Source organism: Schistocerca americana, chromosome 7 (assembly GCF_021461395.2).
Source record: "Schistocerca americana isolate TAMUIC-IGC-003095 chromosome 7, iqSchAmer2.1, whole genome shotgun sequence".
In the NCBI taxonomy this organism is placed as follows: Eukaryota; Metazoa; Arthropoda; class Insecta; order Orthoptera; family Acrididae; genus Schistocerca; species Schistocerca americana.
The window spans coordinates 484,898,090-484,914,956 of NC_060125.1; the positions used below are offsets into that span (position 1 = coordinate 484,898,090).

A 16,867-nucleotide genomic window follows, 5' to 3' on the forward strand; every position below is an offset into this window, starting at 1 on the left:
CATTTATTATTATTTTGTATATATTTCACAGACCAGAGTAATATAATATATAGTGATATGCAGAAATTATAAGATCGTCAATCATTTCTGTCAGTGTTTTTATGACAAGTACATATGTTTCAGTCTTAAGTGTTCCTGATAAACATGTTTCTGTTTGACTTTAGACGGCAACCTGCTCTTGTGGCACAGTTATACTCAGGGATTCAATGCAGCTCTTGTGGTGTGCGTTTCCCACCTGAGCATACAATGAAGTATTCACAGCACTTGGATTGGCACTTCAGACAGAACAGGAGAGAACGTGACAGCACGAGAAAGGCTCAGAGTCGCAAATGGTATTATGATGTCTCAGACTGGATCCAGTTTGAGGAAATTGAAGACCTTGAAGAGAGAGGTAAGGCACAAACATTCAAGTTCTTTTGTTGCTGTCCCTCTGAGCCTTGCAGCCACCCAAGTGGTTATGTGTATTTTATCTTTTTAAGTGTCAAATTTTATATGAGACTTTAAGCTAAAGGAAGTCAATCCATGAAATTCACATTATCAGGTGCACAGAGGCACTAAATAAAAACTTTTTGAGGATAGAATCCAAAAATTTTAGTTCACTGTTTCCTTAACCCCAATTAAATGTTTAGGACTGCCTTTCATTGGATCGTAACTGGTGCCAGTTGCGTTCATAGTTTCTCCCGTAGTTTTTCCTCTGTAATCACTTTACTTACTCTATAATGTAAGGATTGTAGTTGTTTGGTTAGCTCCATTGTGTGTTAATGTTTGTTTTCCTTTCCCTTCTTAGCTCAAAGTTGGTTTGAGACCCAGCAGGCAGGAGCAGCTGGAACATCTGAAGAATCTTCAAATGAAATTCCAAGTGTATCAGCTGAAGGCCAAGAGGATGCCGTATGTGACGTTTGCCATGATCACTTTGAACAGTTCTATAATGAAGAGCGTGAAGAATGGCATCTGCGCATGGCTATTCGTGTAGACGGTCATGTATATCATCCATTGTGTTACGAAGATCTTAAGGTAATAAGCTTACCTTCTCTACACAAACATTTCAGACTTGTAATTACAAAAACTCTAAATATAAAGGTCCCAGATTCAAGTCCTGGTCTGGCACACAGTTTTAAGTCTCAAATTAACACAGCTGCAGAGTGGAAATTTCATTCTTGGTTCATGAACAAAGATGGGGTGTGTAGGCTATTTCTGCTCATCTGACGTGGAAAACTTCGGTAACCAGTTGGCATTCAGTATTTTCTGATTATTGTCGTATGAAGACAGCCAGTGCAGACTGTAAATGTGTTTATAATGTGGATAATGTTTTCCATACAATTATATTTGTTACTGATAGTTTTTTTTACCCTGGTAACCAATATATATAATGTAAACAAATGAGACTTGTCACTTATGGGATAAATTGCATTCAGATTCTGCTTGTTGCAAGACTCAGGAATTCACTGAAGTATGTGCAACAGGTGGTGTTCGGCATCGACAATACTGCCATTACCCTCTCTTCTTCCTGTACGGCCCACCTTTGTGACTATATTTGTAGAGGGAGCCGTGCGGTTAAAGGCGCTGCAGTCTGGAACCGCAAGACCGCTACGGTCGCAGGTTCGAATCCTGCCTCGGGCATGGATGTGTGTGATGTCCTTAGGTTAGTTAGGTTTAACTAGTTCTAAGTTCTAGGGGACTAATGACCTCAGCAGTTGAGTCCCATAGTGCTCAGAGCCATTTTTTGTAGAGGGAAAATGACTATTAACACGCATGCACACCTGTCGCCCACTTACTCACATGTACACACCTGTCTCCCTACATTGTGATCATTCAACTGCCAGCTCTTTCCTGGCCCATGATGAGTGTAGTGGGATGAGGTGAGGTTGCAGAGTGGGAAGGAGTGAGGGATGGAGAGAGTCGGGAGGCAGCAAGGGAGTTGGGGGAGGAAGCGTCCAGTGGCTCGTGGGAGAGTGGGGAGCCATCCATGGGCTAGCTAGGGGTGCAGGTAGATGGACAAGTGGCAGACAGCTGAGCACACGGTTTCACAGACTAGGGCGTGAGTAAAGGGAAAGGATTGCTGTGCATGTGCGTGTGTGCATACACACACACTACTGGGTGGGGGGACAGCGAGTTACCTTAGGTTTAGGCCAGGGAGGTTTCAGGAGCGAAGGATGTGCTGTAGGGGTAGCTCCCATCTGCACAGCTGAGAAAAGCTGATGGTGGTGAGGAGGATCCAGATGGAACAGGGTGTGGAGCAGCCATTGAAATCCCGCATATTGTGACCTGCTGCATGTTGGGCCACTGGGTGGTCCACATAGTTCTTGGTAACAGTTTTACAGTGGCCATTTATTCTAGTTGACAGCTGGTTGGTTGTCATACCAATGTAAAACATTGTACAGTGATTGCAGCAGAGCTGGTATATAACATGGCAGCTTTCACAGGTGGCCAGGCATCTGATGGGGCAGGGTAAGCCTGTGATGGGACTGGAGTAGGAGGCGCTAGGTGGGTGAATAGAGCAGGTCTTGCATCTGGGTCTTCCACAAGGGTATGATCCCTGTGGGAGGGGATCGAGGTTGGGAGTAGCATAGAGATGGACTAGGATGTTGTGGAGGTTGGGTGGGGAACACCACTTTGGGAGGGGATGGAAGTATCTTGGGTAGTATGTCCCTCATTTTGGGGCATGGTGATACATAATAAAAAAACCTGATAAAGGACATGATTCAGTCGTTCCAGTCCCGGGCGATATTAGGTGACAAGGGGGCTATTCTTTGTGGTTCGTTCTTGGGATGGATATGAGGATCAGATGTGTGTGCGGATATGGCATGGGAGATATTGACTGTCTGCAAAGGTCTTTGTAAGCCCTTCAGCATACTGGGCGAGGGAGTTCTCGTCGCTGCAGATGATACGTCTGCCGTGGGTGGCCTGCCTCTATGGGAGGGATTTTTTGATGTGAAGAGGTGGTGCTCTCAAAGTGCAGGTACTGTTGGTGAGTGGTGGGTTTGATGTGGACCGAGGTGTGGATGGAGCCATCTAAGAGGGGATTGACAGCTAGGAAGGTGGCATGATGGGTGGAGGAGGACCAGTTGAAGTGGATGGAGGAATGAGGATAAGGCATCCTGGCATTGGGTCCAGATCATAAAGATGTCATAAATATACCTGAACCAGACTGGAGTGTGGGAAGCTAGGAACGTTTCCTCTAGGTGGCCCATGAAGAGGTTGGCATAGAAGGGTGCCTTGCAGGTGCCCATGGCTGTGCCATGAATTTGTTTACATACCTTCCCTTCAAAGGTAAAGTAGTTATGGGTTAGAATTTACTTCATTAGATGTACGAGGAATGAAGTGGTTGGTTTTGCAGGGCACTGGGAGAGGTCGTGTTCAATCGTGGCAAGGCCATGGGCGTGAGGTATGTTGGTCTATAAGGAAGCTGCATCTACAGTGACAAGTAGGAACCCAGGAGTAACCAATCGTTGGTCAGTTTATTTTACAGATTGCTGTCACAAGTTAATAAACATTACAGACTATGCTTGCAGTATGACAGATAGGCTACAAATTTATGTGGTTGAACATCATCAATGTACATCTATTTCGAGCTGTTCACAGTGTACCTTTGAATTTGGTATTTCATTAAGTGACAGATCATATCCTTTGCACTTTCCTCAACTGCAGTTTCATTGAATATGGCTAAATGCAAAATTTTTGTTTTCATATAGCCAATGCATGATTAGAATAACTGAATTTAAGGTCCCAAAACATTTATATTATGCTCCATAACATATGATGGATCACACGAGGCAATATTGCCCCTACGGCTTATCTTAGAAGATAGATTAAGGAATGGCAAACCTACATTTCTGGCATTTGAAGACTTACAGAAAGCTTTTGAAAATGTTGACTGGAATACTCTCTTTCAAATTCTGAAGGTGGCAGGAGTCAAATATAGGGAGTGAAAGGCTATTTACAATTTGTATAGAAACCAAATGGCAGTTATACGAGTCGAGGGGGCATGAAAGGGAAGCAGTGTTTGGGAAGGGAGTGAGACAGGGTTGTAGGCTATCCCCGATGTTATCCAATCTATATATTGAGCAAGCAGTAAAGGAAACAAAAGAAAAATTTGGAGTAGGAATTAAAATCCACGGAGAAAAAATAAAAACTTTGTGGCTTGCCGATGACATTGTAATTCTGTCAGAGATGGCAATGGACCTGGAAGAGCAGTTGAACAGAATGGACAGTGTCTTGAAAGGAGGATATAAGATGAACAACAACAAAAGCAAAACAAGGACAATGGCATGTAGTCGAATTAAATCAGGTGATACTAAGGGAATTAGGTTAGGAAATGAGACACTTAAAGTAGATGAGGTTTTGCTATTTGGAGAGCAAAATAGCTGATGATGGTCGAAGTAGAGAGGGTATAAAATGTAGACTGGCAATGGCAAAGAAAGCATTTCTGAAGAGAAATTTGTTAATATAGAGTGTAGATTTAAGTGTCAGGAAGTTGTTTCTGAAAGTATTTGTATGGAGTGTAGCCATGTATGGAAGTGAAACATGGATGATAAATAGTTTTAAACATGAAGAGAACAGAAAAGATTTCGCAGTATGGTGCTACAGAAGAATGCTGAAGATTAGATGGGTAGATCACGTAACTAATTAGGAGATATTGAATAGAATTGGGGAGAACAGGAATTTGTGGCACAACTTGACAAGAAGAAGGGATCAGTTGGTAGGACATGTTCTGAGGTGTCAAGGAACCATTAGTTTAGTATTTGAGGGCAGCGTGGAGGGTAAAAATCGTAGGAGGAGACCAAGAGATGAATACAGTAAGCAGATTCAGAAGGATGTGTACTTGGGAGATGATGAAGCTTGCACAGGACAGAATAGCATGGAGAGCTGCATCAAACCACTATGGACTGAAGTCAACAACAACAACAACATATGAAAAATAGTACTCAGTTTTGCATAAACCAAAAAAGATTGAAATCACAAAATTTGCCATTGCCATTAACACTATATAAGTTTAATTTTAAAAGTTATACAACCCACAACTGTCTTGCCCCATTCCAGATAAAATTTTAAAATGCTAGAAAATGAAATTTAGCTTATACTGACACATCTTATTACATGACTAACAGTCCTATTGTCAGGGAGCTTAGTCCTTCCAGTCCTCCAATTTAGACTACAGCATCACACTAGTAGTGGGGGCCTCAAGAGTAACTCCTGTGAAATTGTTTTGGTCACTATACCAGTGTCTTTGATACAGTCAAGGTGAAAGGTCATGAGGCAGGATCCGTTTCTGGCCAGGTGAAAATATTACAGCAGTTGAAAATGAGGAAATTTTACTTGCACAGCTCAGATCTGTGGCCATATCGTTTCTGAGAAATTGAAGAATTAGTTATTGCAGTTTATACTTGAGAAGGAAAGTCTGTCATTTACCATGTATACTGATTCAAATGACACTTCTTTCAATATTTTCACTCTTTGGCAAGAGTATGTAACTGTCAAATATTCTATATAACAGGGGAAAAGTGATCAGTGTAAGTGACTGCAAAATGGTTACAAATTTTTCTAAGTTACATTTGTCTTCCACTCAGGCTGTCATTGCATAATTTTTATTTCATATTCTTGATTGCTACACAGTTCTATCAGTGTAGTTGTAGCCATGAAGGTTGCTGCCCAGTGTTCTTATACTTGTAAGTGATAACTTGGTGTCATGTTGGTACTTTGAAAATCCAGTCACCCCGTTTCATTTCAACTGTAACTCATTTGATGAATTACACTATTGCCGACACACTTGAAAATGGCTACACTGTCCAAACTGTGAAGTAGTGATGAATATAAAATAAAATAAAACCTAATCCAAGTAATGAACAGCCAGTGTGGCAGATAACTGTAAGTTGGAAAATTTGTTTTGGCTGTGGACCCTATGGCAACTAAAATTTGTTCCACATTTCTCATAACACATTGAGCTAATGCCAAAAAGATCGATAACCTTGTACAAAACCAGCTGTCAGCCCCAAATGTTTTACATAAACTTAACATGCACTTGATATATGTATGTGTCAAAGTAACCTCCCATAGCAGTCTTCATAAATGTAAACAAAGTTTGATTTCATCATATATTTAACATGAAAGAAGTGTATGCAAGTAAATGGGTTTCATCCTGTTCACTTGGTGCTTTCACTGCTTTGGTTATGAATACCATCAAACACACGGTGATGTCATACCACAACAGAAAGAAGTGCCTTCGAGAAACAGAGAGATTTCAGCAATAATAGCACAACACTTCAGGTACGTTTTTCATCTTGACCTTCAGCAGAAAAGGTTAATAATGATATTTTGCAAGAAATGCCCATGCATGGGTATGCGAACATCTGCACACTTTCTTATATCACTTGATACTACCACCACCACCACAATTAGCAAGTACCACAATTAGCAAGTACTTGCCTCGTTAAGTACATTCTAAACAGATCTGGAACTATTAAATTGCAAGTTTATGTATAGCAAAAATTTCTCCTTTTTTTGAGAGTTCAACAGCTCCACTTGGTTCGGTACAAGTCCTGCATTATGATTTATGGTTCAATTTTCTTGAAAAATGGAACACAGTAATGTAAACCCTTTCACAAGATTTCCGTATGAGTAGTCTGGTTTCAGAGTCTGATATTTTTCTTGCGATAGCATAAACATACACTTGAATTGTTGTCACAATTCTGTCTTGTTCACACTACCATGCGGAGTTTACTTAGTATTAGATTACTATTGTTGAAATTACTCAAGAATTTGTTATAAGGCACATTAAGCAGTCATATGGTTACATGTACAAAACAAGGTGACTTGCTCTATCTACTAATGAAGGTTGGCATTGACCGGGAAGGTGTCAGTGCTGGTCAAGGTCCTTCGATTAGCATTGATTCAACCACATTGCCAAGAGTCTTCGTAGAGAGTGTGTATGGTGAAGAACAATATGAGAAGTTCTTGGTGGACATGAAAAGCCCACACTTCAACAACTTCCTGTCTATAGCAGTATAATTTGTACAACATGTTGCGACATTTTACGGAGTCACTTTGTTTAGGTGTAGGAGATGTAATTTTATCCATAGTAGCTTTGTCTTGTTGGTAACAAGAACAATTTGGCCATACATATATTATGGGATAAGTGACTAGCTTCACCTGGAGGAGTAAAATATCGTTGTTGCAGCTTGTGAAAGAAATTTTAAGAGGGACTTCGTTTCCAGTGTTTAGGTGAAATTGCCTAGTCTAACTATACCACTGCTTAGAGGCAGTGTAGCTAAGTGAGTCAAAGGCTTCTGTCCAGTCACTCGTCAACCGGTCGGGGGTTGCAGAAGAAGACAGCAAAGGAAAATCTGAAGAATTACATTTAAGAAAAGGATTATACAAACATAATATCATTTGACTCTTGCACAGGTTCCGCATGGAGGACATAGAAATAGGCATTCATGGCATACAGAAGGAGCTGAAAGAGTTGGAAACAAATAAGTTGCCATGGAATTCCAGTTCAGTTTTACAGAACCTATTCTGCAGCACATACTCTTAGCTTGCATTTATTGCAAACCTCTTGCCCCAAGCCACAAGCAATGGGAAAAATGTGACAGTTAAAATCTGTATACAAGAAAGGTGAAAAGAATGGTCCTGCATAATTACAGACCAATATTGTTAACATCGCTTCGCTGTGGAATTCTTTAACATGTTCTGAATTAGGATATAATAAATATCCTTGTGACAAAAAAGCTTCTTTGTACAAATCAGCACAGATTTAAAAAGCATTGCTTATGTGAAACTTGGCTTTGCTCTTTTCTCACAATATCCTATAAACTGTCAATGGAGGGCAACAGGCAGATTCCATATATCTAAATTTCCGGAAAGCGTTGGACAGGAGGCATCATGTAGGTCCAAGCATATGGTTTAGGTTCCCAGATCTTTTTAAGTAGTAGAACCCAAATACATTGTCCTTGGTGGCGAGTGTTCATCATTGACAAGGATGTCGTCAGAAATGCCTCTGGGAAGTGTAATAGGACTCCTCTTTTCTCTATATACATAAATGATTTAATGGACAAAGTGAGCTGCAGTTTATGGCTGTTGGTGATGACGCTGTAGGTTTGATTGTTGAGTAATGACTTAAGGCAAAATTTCTAGTTGGTGTGATGAATGTGGGAACTCGCTCTAAATGTAGAAAATGTATTTTCATGTGGATGAGTAGGAAAAACATATTTTCATGTGGATGAGTAGGAAAAACATTAGTAGGGTACTGCTTGATAGAATTACATCGATTAACGAACACATCAGCTTGGTAGTACTTAAAATTTTGGGGAATTTTCCCCCCTTCTGGCATGAAGGCAACTGGACAATTAATTACTGATACATGTAGAGAGATGGTCAAAAATTCAAAATTGCGATTTATACATGACTATCATTTACAGAGTATTATTGAAATGTAGAGAGCAGACAAGGTAATACTCAGAGACTCAAAACTATCAGAACCTGTTGTCACAAAATGGCTGAGTCAAGGCTGCAATATGGAACCCATCTTGTTCAATTTATAAATGGAAAAACAGAAAAACAGTTGTGAAGAAATGGGGAGCATTGTTAACGATGTACAGGTATTTTTGTTAAGTTTCGCTGATGATCGGCATAGAAAGCACAAGATGAATGCGATCTTCATTTCGTAATACAATTTTTATATCGGGGATGTGACAAATGGGGAATACAGATGAGTATAACAAAAACTGAGTATTTTGGTAGTGAATAGTGGCTGTTGTTGTTGTTGTTGTTGTTGTTGTTGTTGTCTTCAGTCCTGAGACTGGTTTGACGCAGCTCTCCATGCTACTCTATCCTGTGCAAGCCTCTTGATCTCCCAGTATTTACTGCAACCTACATCCTTCTGAATCTGCTTAGTGTATTCATCTCTTGGTCGCCCTCTACAATTTTTACCCTCCACGCTGCCCTCCAATGCTAAATTTGTGATCCCTTGATGCCTCAAAACATGTCCTACCAACTGGTCCCTTCTTCTTGTCAAGTCTTGCCACAAACTCCTCTTCTCCCCAATCCTACTCAGTACCTCCTCATTAGTTATGTGATCTACCCATTTAATCTTCAGCATTCTTCTGTAGCACCACATTTCGAAAGCTTCTATTCTCTTCTTGTCCAAACTATTTATCGTCCATGTTTCACTTCCATACATAGCTACACTCCATACAAATACTTTCAGAAACTACTTCCTGACACTTAAATCTATACTTGATGTTAACAAATTTCTCTTCTTCAGAAACGCTTTCCTTGCCATTGCCAGTCTACATCTTATATCCTCTCTACTTCGACCATCGTCAGTTATTGTGCTCCCCAAATAGCAAAACTCCTTTACTACTTTAAGTGTGTCATTTCCTAATCTAATTCCCTCAGCATCACCCGACTTGATTCGACTGCATTCCATTATCCTCGTATTGCTTTTGTTGATGTTCATCTTATACCCTCCTTTCAAGACACTGTCCATTCCGTTCAGCTGCTCTTCCAAGTCCTTTGCTGTCTCTGACAGAATTATAGTGTCATTGGCGAACCTCAAAGTTTTTATTTCGTCTCCATGGATTTTAATACCTACTCCAAATTTTTCTTTTGTTTCCTTTACTGCTTGCTCAATATACAGATTGAACAACATCGGGGACAGGCTACAACCCTGTCTCACTCCCTTCCCAACCGCTCCTTCCCTTTCATGTCCCTCGACTCTTATAACTGCCATCTGGTTCCTGTACAAATTATAAATAGCCTTTCGCTCCCTGTATTTTACCCCTGCCACCTTTAGAATTTGAAAGAGTGTATTCTAGTCAACATTGTCAAAAGCTTTCTCTAAGTCTACAAATGCTAGAAACATAGGTTTGCCTTTCCTTAATCTATTTTCTAAGATAAGTCGTAGGGTCAGTATTGCCTCACGTGTTCCAACATTTCTACGGAACCCAAACTGATCCTCCCCTAGGTCGGCTTCTACCAGTTTTTCTATTCGTCTGTAAAGAATTCGCGTTAGTATTTTGCAGCTGTGACTTATTAAACTGATAGTTCGGTAATTTTCACATCTGTCAACACATGCTTTCTTTGGGATTGGAATTATTATATTCTTCTTGAAGTGTATTTCTCCTGTCTTATACATCTTGCTCACCAGAACGTAGAGTTTTGTCAGGACCGGCTCTCCCAAGGCCATCAATAGTTCCAATGGAATGTTGTCTACTCCCGGGGCCTTGTTTCGACTCAGGTCTTTCAGTGCTCTGTCAAACTCTTCACGCAATATCGTATCTCCCATTTCATCTTCATCTACATCCTCTTCCATTTCCATAATATTGTCCTCAAGTACATCGCCCTTGTATAGACCCTCTATATACTCCTTCCACCTTTCTGCTTTCCCTTCTTTGCTTAGAACTGGGTTTCCATCTGAGCGCTTGATATTCATACAAGTGGCTCTCTTTTCACCAAAGGTCTCTTTAATTTTCCTGTAGGCAGTATCTATCTTGCCCCTAGTGAGATAAGCCTCTACATCCTTACATTTGTCCTCTAGCCATCCCCGCTTAGCCATTTTGCACTTCCTGTCGATATCATTTTTGAGACGTTTGTATTCCTTTTTGCCTGCTTCATTTACTGTGTTTTTATATTTTCTCCTTTCATCAATTAAATTCAATATTTCTTCTGTTACCCAAGGATTCCTACTAGCCCTCGTCTTTTTACCTACTTGATCCTCTGCTGCCTTCACTACCATATTTGAAGTTAACATTAATGATGGAGCAGTTATGAGACAGGTTGAAAAATTCAGTGGTAGATATTGATGAAGTGGATGGGTGGTATGGAAGTAAAATACAGAATACTACAAGGCAGAAATGCAATAGGGTGTAAAGAATTTTTTTTGGTGTGACTAGAATATTTAATAATAAGAGTGAGTAGGCTGATGGTTGAAATCTCTGTTATGGATCAGAACTAGGGATTTCAAATGCTGACCCCAAAACAAGACTAATAGCTGTCTAAACTGATTATTTACAGTGCACCAGAATATCAAGAAATGGGGGAGGGAGAGACTAATGATGAAGTAAGAACTAGAATGAGAACAAATGAAACAATGATAGATACAATTGAAAGAAAATCATTAAAGTGATATGGGCATTTTCTAGAGATTGCTGGATCATTCATGGACAAACAAAATTATCTCATTGGAAACCATCTGGCAAATCATCGGGTATGCAGAGGGGTGCAGAGGATTGCAGATAAGAGGAAGACTGCAAAATGTTGTTATTAATTGATCTGTGTGTTATTTAATCATTTAGTAGTAGTAGTAGTCGTCGTCTCAATTTCAGATACTTTGCCCCAAGCATCCGGAAATGGCTTTGTTACATGCTTTAAGTGCAAGATGATAAGAGGTTCCAAAAATTTAAAACATATTAAAATTGTGAGACTGAGGTGGTATTGGCTGTTTTGGAGTGTTGTACAGGAACCACATTACATGTTATTACTGTGCAATTGTAAGATAAAATTGTTTTCGCCTACATATGTACTCCACAAGCCACCATCCAGCGAGGCAGAGCGTACTTCCAATCCAAATCCAGTTTCTTCATACTTTTGCTCATTTGCATTCAGTATATCAATGTCATGCAGCTACACACACACACACACACACACACACACACACACACACACACACACAGTTTCACCCCATATATGTTGTTAGGGATGTAACTGTTTATTTGTTAGGAGTAAAGTTAGAAATAAAAGGAAAATAAAAAAAATTAAGTGTATTTCATGGAGAAAAAATGTTTCATTAGGAGGTGAAAGAACTTTGTTTTATATTAATTATTTTATTTCATCATATAGCAATAACAGTTTCTTTGCACCTCCCCCACCACCTAACCAATTAAGATTTTGAACAGACATATCACACGTTAATTCAGTGAAGAAATAAATTCAGCCTTAGCTAATTTCAAGCAATAACATGCATTTTTTAGTACCATCCAAACAGATTTCGATTCCGACATACCTTACCATACTAACAGAGAGAGAGAGAAGATCAACTGAAAATGCGGCTGTTTAAAGTCGTGCATTGATAAGACCAACCACTACTCACGCTTTTCTGTTTTACGCGAACAACTACTAAATGAGAATCACTTTGCCAGACAGGAATTGGAAGTGAACTATTCTGTTGTGGCAGTTTGCCAACAAACAACAAACAGCGAACAGTGTGGGCATGATGTCAAGTGCTCCAGATTGGGGAGAAAACCAGCTCCAATGAATGAATGGTGCCAATCATAAAGTAATTTTAATTGGACTATAGTAATTGATAATTGTCAAATTCTTTTCATTTCTTACTAATGGTCACATCAAGGCTTCACTTTAAATATCTAATAGTTCAGTTTTATGTGTAAATTTTCATCAGTGTGAACTTTGCCATGTTGACTCATTTGTCGGGATAACACAGGCAGGGGCAGGTCAGTTAAGCTACCCACACCTATCAGGTGGTTCTACTAAAGTGTTTTGTATATGCAGGAGAGATCTGGCTACCCCCAAATGTGAGCTCTTGGTTGGGGCAGTATGATAATGTAGGTTGCAGCCCATCACTCTGGCTGTCCATGTTTTAGCTACTAGCCTGGAGGTTTGTCCACATACAAGCATTCAAGCTGGAACAGTCCTGCTTGACTGAAATAGATAAGTGGCTTTGGTAGTATGAAAGCCAAAAGAGGCCCTAGTTAAAATTCTTTTAGAGAGTGTAATAATAGCGTATATGCAAAGCCAACAATTTTTGTTTTAGAGACAGAAGAGATCTCTCAAAGAAAGGTAATCACAGGTCATATTTTCAACTTGTGTGTTTGCTTCAGGATCTTCTTCAATTGTTACAGGCATCAGAGGCAGCAGCAGCTGAAGAAGCATCATCTATTGCAGAGGATGCAGAAAATCAAGAAAGTACAAGTAATTTAGACGAGCAGCCAGTGAAAGAGCCTGACCAAGTAGATGGTGAAGAAAACAAAAAAATGGAGGAAGAAATCTCATCTGAAAAAACTGAATGCACAGACGAAGCAAAGACAACTTCTGAAAATGAGCAGCCTGATGAGAAAGAAACAATTAAAGCAGAAGTAAAAGATGAAGCCAGTGAAAATGACCTGGCAGAAGATGTAAAGAAGTTGAATGTTAAGGAGGAACCCATGGAAAGTACAGAGGCAGAACAGGCAGAGGCAGAACAGACAGAGGAGACAGCAGAACCCAAGGTGAAGACAGAAAATGATGATACTGAAGGTAATATCAATCTCCATTTAATTATGACTATGCTTTGTTACTATGAGGCAATCTCTTGCAGATTCTGTATATTGGCATAATGGATGGTTTGTATCCCAAGCATGATCTTGTAAGAAATGCTTGTCATTAATAGTTTAAGGAGATTTTGCAGAACATAAAGAAAAATTTCTGAATTAAGCAACCAAGCTATAGTGTGTGTAATGTGACAGTAGGACGAGATTCTTTACACCTCTCCTGATCTAATTTTTTTATTTGGGGAGTATCATATTTTTAGAAGACATATTCATAGAAGAGAATGGGAAAATAATTACTAATCTGTGTTCATTTCCAGTAGCAACAAATCTTTCACATAGTTATGCTTAATGTAGTGATGTAATTCAAACATGAGATCAGAGTAACAGTATGATTGGCAGTTAATTGTACATGACATTCATTGTCACGACCACCAATCGATTCTTGGTCACGCCTGTTCCGTTCATTGTTGTTATATCGCTTTGCTATCTTGGGTGCCAGTTGCATCCCACCTAAGCAACAACAACATCTTCAAGGATTTTTATGAGTAGCTCAATTGAGCATGCCATTCACATGTACACTCACCACACTTTACAAGCAGCAAATAATAACATAGCATCAACTAGTATTTTCTGTGACCTGTCTAAAGCATTTGACTGTGAATCATGATATTCTCCTATACAATATAGTTTTTATGGAATTGGTGCAGCCAACCAATGGATGATGTCATGTACTTATTAAATTCAACCAGTGTAAGCAAGGGAGAGTCTTCGGACTGGGGAGAAAAATTTTTTGAGGTGTTACACAAGGCTTAGTCTTAGATCCACCATTATTTCTCAATATATTTGAACAACCTTTTGCCTAACATAAAGGAAGCAGAATGTTCTTTGTGTGGATGACATAAGGATTGTAACCAGTTCGAATAATGTTTTTTTTTCTGCAAATGGCCTCCATTTCAGAAATACATGACATATTCATTTCTCATATCCAGAGGTACCACACCAGTGATAAATGTTACACATGGTGGGGAAATGCAACAAACCTAGGGTGAAAATTTAAAATTTTGTTAATTTTCATTCAACACTATCGTATGGGACAACTCATACTGAAGAAAGAAATTGTTCATTCCTCAAAAATAATATGTAAGAATAAAATGTGGTGCCCACTCACAATCATCTTGAAGACATCTGTTTGAATTATGCATTTGGATTACTTCTTCACAGTATATTTAATCCCTCATGAAGTTTGTTGTACATTATCCATTGCAGTTAAGATGTAACAATGATGCACATTATTACAATACAAGAAGAAAAAAATGTTAATCTATGTTAAGGTTATCTTCAGCACAAAAAGCAATGCACATTGCTGCCACCAAAATTTTGGACCACTTACCCAATGAAATAAAATGTGTGACAGACAGAAAAGTAAGATTGGAAAACAAACTGGAAATGTAGAGCCTTGCCAATACTTGACAGGTCTTCTCTGACCTGTTCTGTGTATATTGTAAATGGTCATTTATTTAGGAAAATTTAAGGCTTCACTTGGATTAGCAGGTAATAAAAAATCTGCAGTGTAAGTCAATATATTGCAGTGGGGTGTCTGAGAAACTGTTGCATGAATTTTTGGTTCCAAAGTCTTTTTATATCCTGGAGATTTGTTAATGTCAAAGTAAACCAGACCTGATGTTCCTACATAATGTGTTACTATTGCTGTTGTCTGTGTTATTGTTTAGTGCCTTGAATCTTGTGGCACTATACACAATATTTATATCAAAAGCACATTTACAATCCCAGGAAATTGCTTTCAGGTATGAATGAAGATATGGGTCCTCAGACACCACCTCCATTACTTTTACCATCTGTTGTGGATACTACTCTGGCTGCAGTTGCCTGTACCATAGACGGTAATGTTCAGTTTGAGGATGCTCCGACTCAGCCACCAGCCTTATCAACAGGTCGCATAAAAATAAATATTGGAAAAATGCCTGCACCTGCTATTGTACCAGCAGTGGCCGAAAGTGATGGAGATACTTCAGCAGAAGAACCACATTCCCCACTACCCACAAGGCCACTGTCAACTGATATTACTGCACAGGCAGAATCAGTTACAGTGCCTGTTATGACCTGTGAAACTTTCCAACCACCACCACCTGGTGTTGAACCTGTTTCTCTTAAACCTCGTTTGGTTGGACTGAAGATGACTGAGCTGCCTCCTGTTACACGTGGAACAGAACTGTCAGGCCTGTGCAGCATTATGTAAAGTGTATAGTCCTTCCTTGTGTAAAGTTTTGTACAGCACAAAAATAAATTGTGTACATTATATTTTGAAGTTACTTTACTGAAATCTCTGGCACCTTTTTCATCCTGTGTTCCAGTCCTTGGCTCCCACTTTGTGGAATTAATGGGTATGTTTTGCTAGTTGCCTTATAAATTCGATACACTGAGCTAGTGTTCCATAAGTGCATTTACTGAGTGGAGAGCAAAACTGTAATATCTTCATAAATGATATAGTTTCAATAAACTAATTAAAATAATCTGGGGCGGATAGAGGTGACCATAATGTGAAAATATGAATTTATATTAAAACATGTTTAAATTTGTCAATTTGCTAACATTTTGCAGTATGAACTGTTTATCAGTGATATAATTACATAAATATTAAAATTTTGTGGTTAGCAATTTTGTCTTTCTTCCAGATCAGTATGGAAAATACTTGGATGGTTGCCATGAGTGTCAGTTTCATGTAATCAGTTTTATCTGGTCAAAATAAAGTCTTTGTTGTAAATAACCCTGGTTCTTAATTTTTAACATCCTGATGAGACCTTGTTTCCACCTTTCCATTCCCACAATGGAAGCTGAGACCTATGTTAATATGGCAGTAAAGTGAGAGTAGGTGTTAAATTTTGAAGGCAGTCACATGACTCTTCTTATTCACTGTGATGTAATTTCCATACAGAACTGGATCTGTAGGCCACCTCCAATATGAAGTAAATTTATTGGGGGAAAAAGCATGCAATATGATACTTACCGTATTCAGCAACGAACAATTCATGTTTCCCAAGTTGCCACTCATGCATGCTTTTTTTCTGTAAAACAACTTGATTTCTGATGCAGTGTCTGTAATGGATTGTCATCTCATATCAAACATGTATCAAATGTTAGTCCTCGTACAAAAATCCTGCAACTGGTCAGAAAAAGGTCATTGCAGTGGACTGACAACGTGCCAGCAACTTAAATATTACAGCAATCTTTTCATATCACACTCAGATTTGCTTTTCATGCAAACAGAAAATTGCTCCACCTTGGAAGATCACTGCAAAATTGTCATATATAAAGATAGCCTTTCAATTCTGATATGTGAAGTGCACACCCCACAAAAGCTCCTGGGCAAGAAAAAATACATATCACACACACACGTAAATTAGTAATGAATATCTACTGTATCTAAAAGCCATTGATGTTATACGGAAAGACAGGGGAACAGGACCTTCTAGAGGCAAAGTCATATGAAAGGAGCTTGTGACATTACTTACAGAATGTATATGGTAGAAGACAATTCCCCAAAACTTGAATTATTCTACTTAAGAAGAAATGGCACACAGCAAAGA

At 39.1% G+C, this 16,867-nt stretch overlaps 1 protein-coding gene across 1 annotated transcript in view; it reads left to right on the plus strand.

Annotated features, from left to right (window-relative positions):
* Window positions 1–15,581, plus strand: part of LOC124622676 — an 87,572-nt gene extending 71,991 nt beyond the window's left edge. The window contains exons 12-15 of the mRNA XM_047148467.1: window positions 165–391; window positions 788–1,014; window positions 12,855–13,248; window positions 15,068–15,581. Of these exons, the coding sequence (XP_047004423.1) occupies window positions 165–391; window positions 788–1,014; window positions 12,855–13,248; window positions 15,068–15,519 (1,300 nt within the window). The 3' untranslated portion in view covers window positions 15,520–15,581. The remainder of the gene's footprint in view (window positions 1–164; window positions 392–787; window positions 1,015–12,854; window positions 13,249–15,067) is intronic.
* Window positions 15,582–16,867: the final 1,286 nt, after the last annotated feature.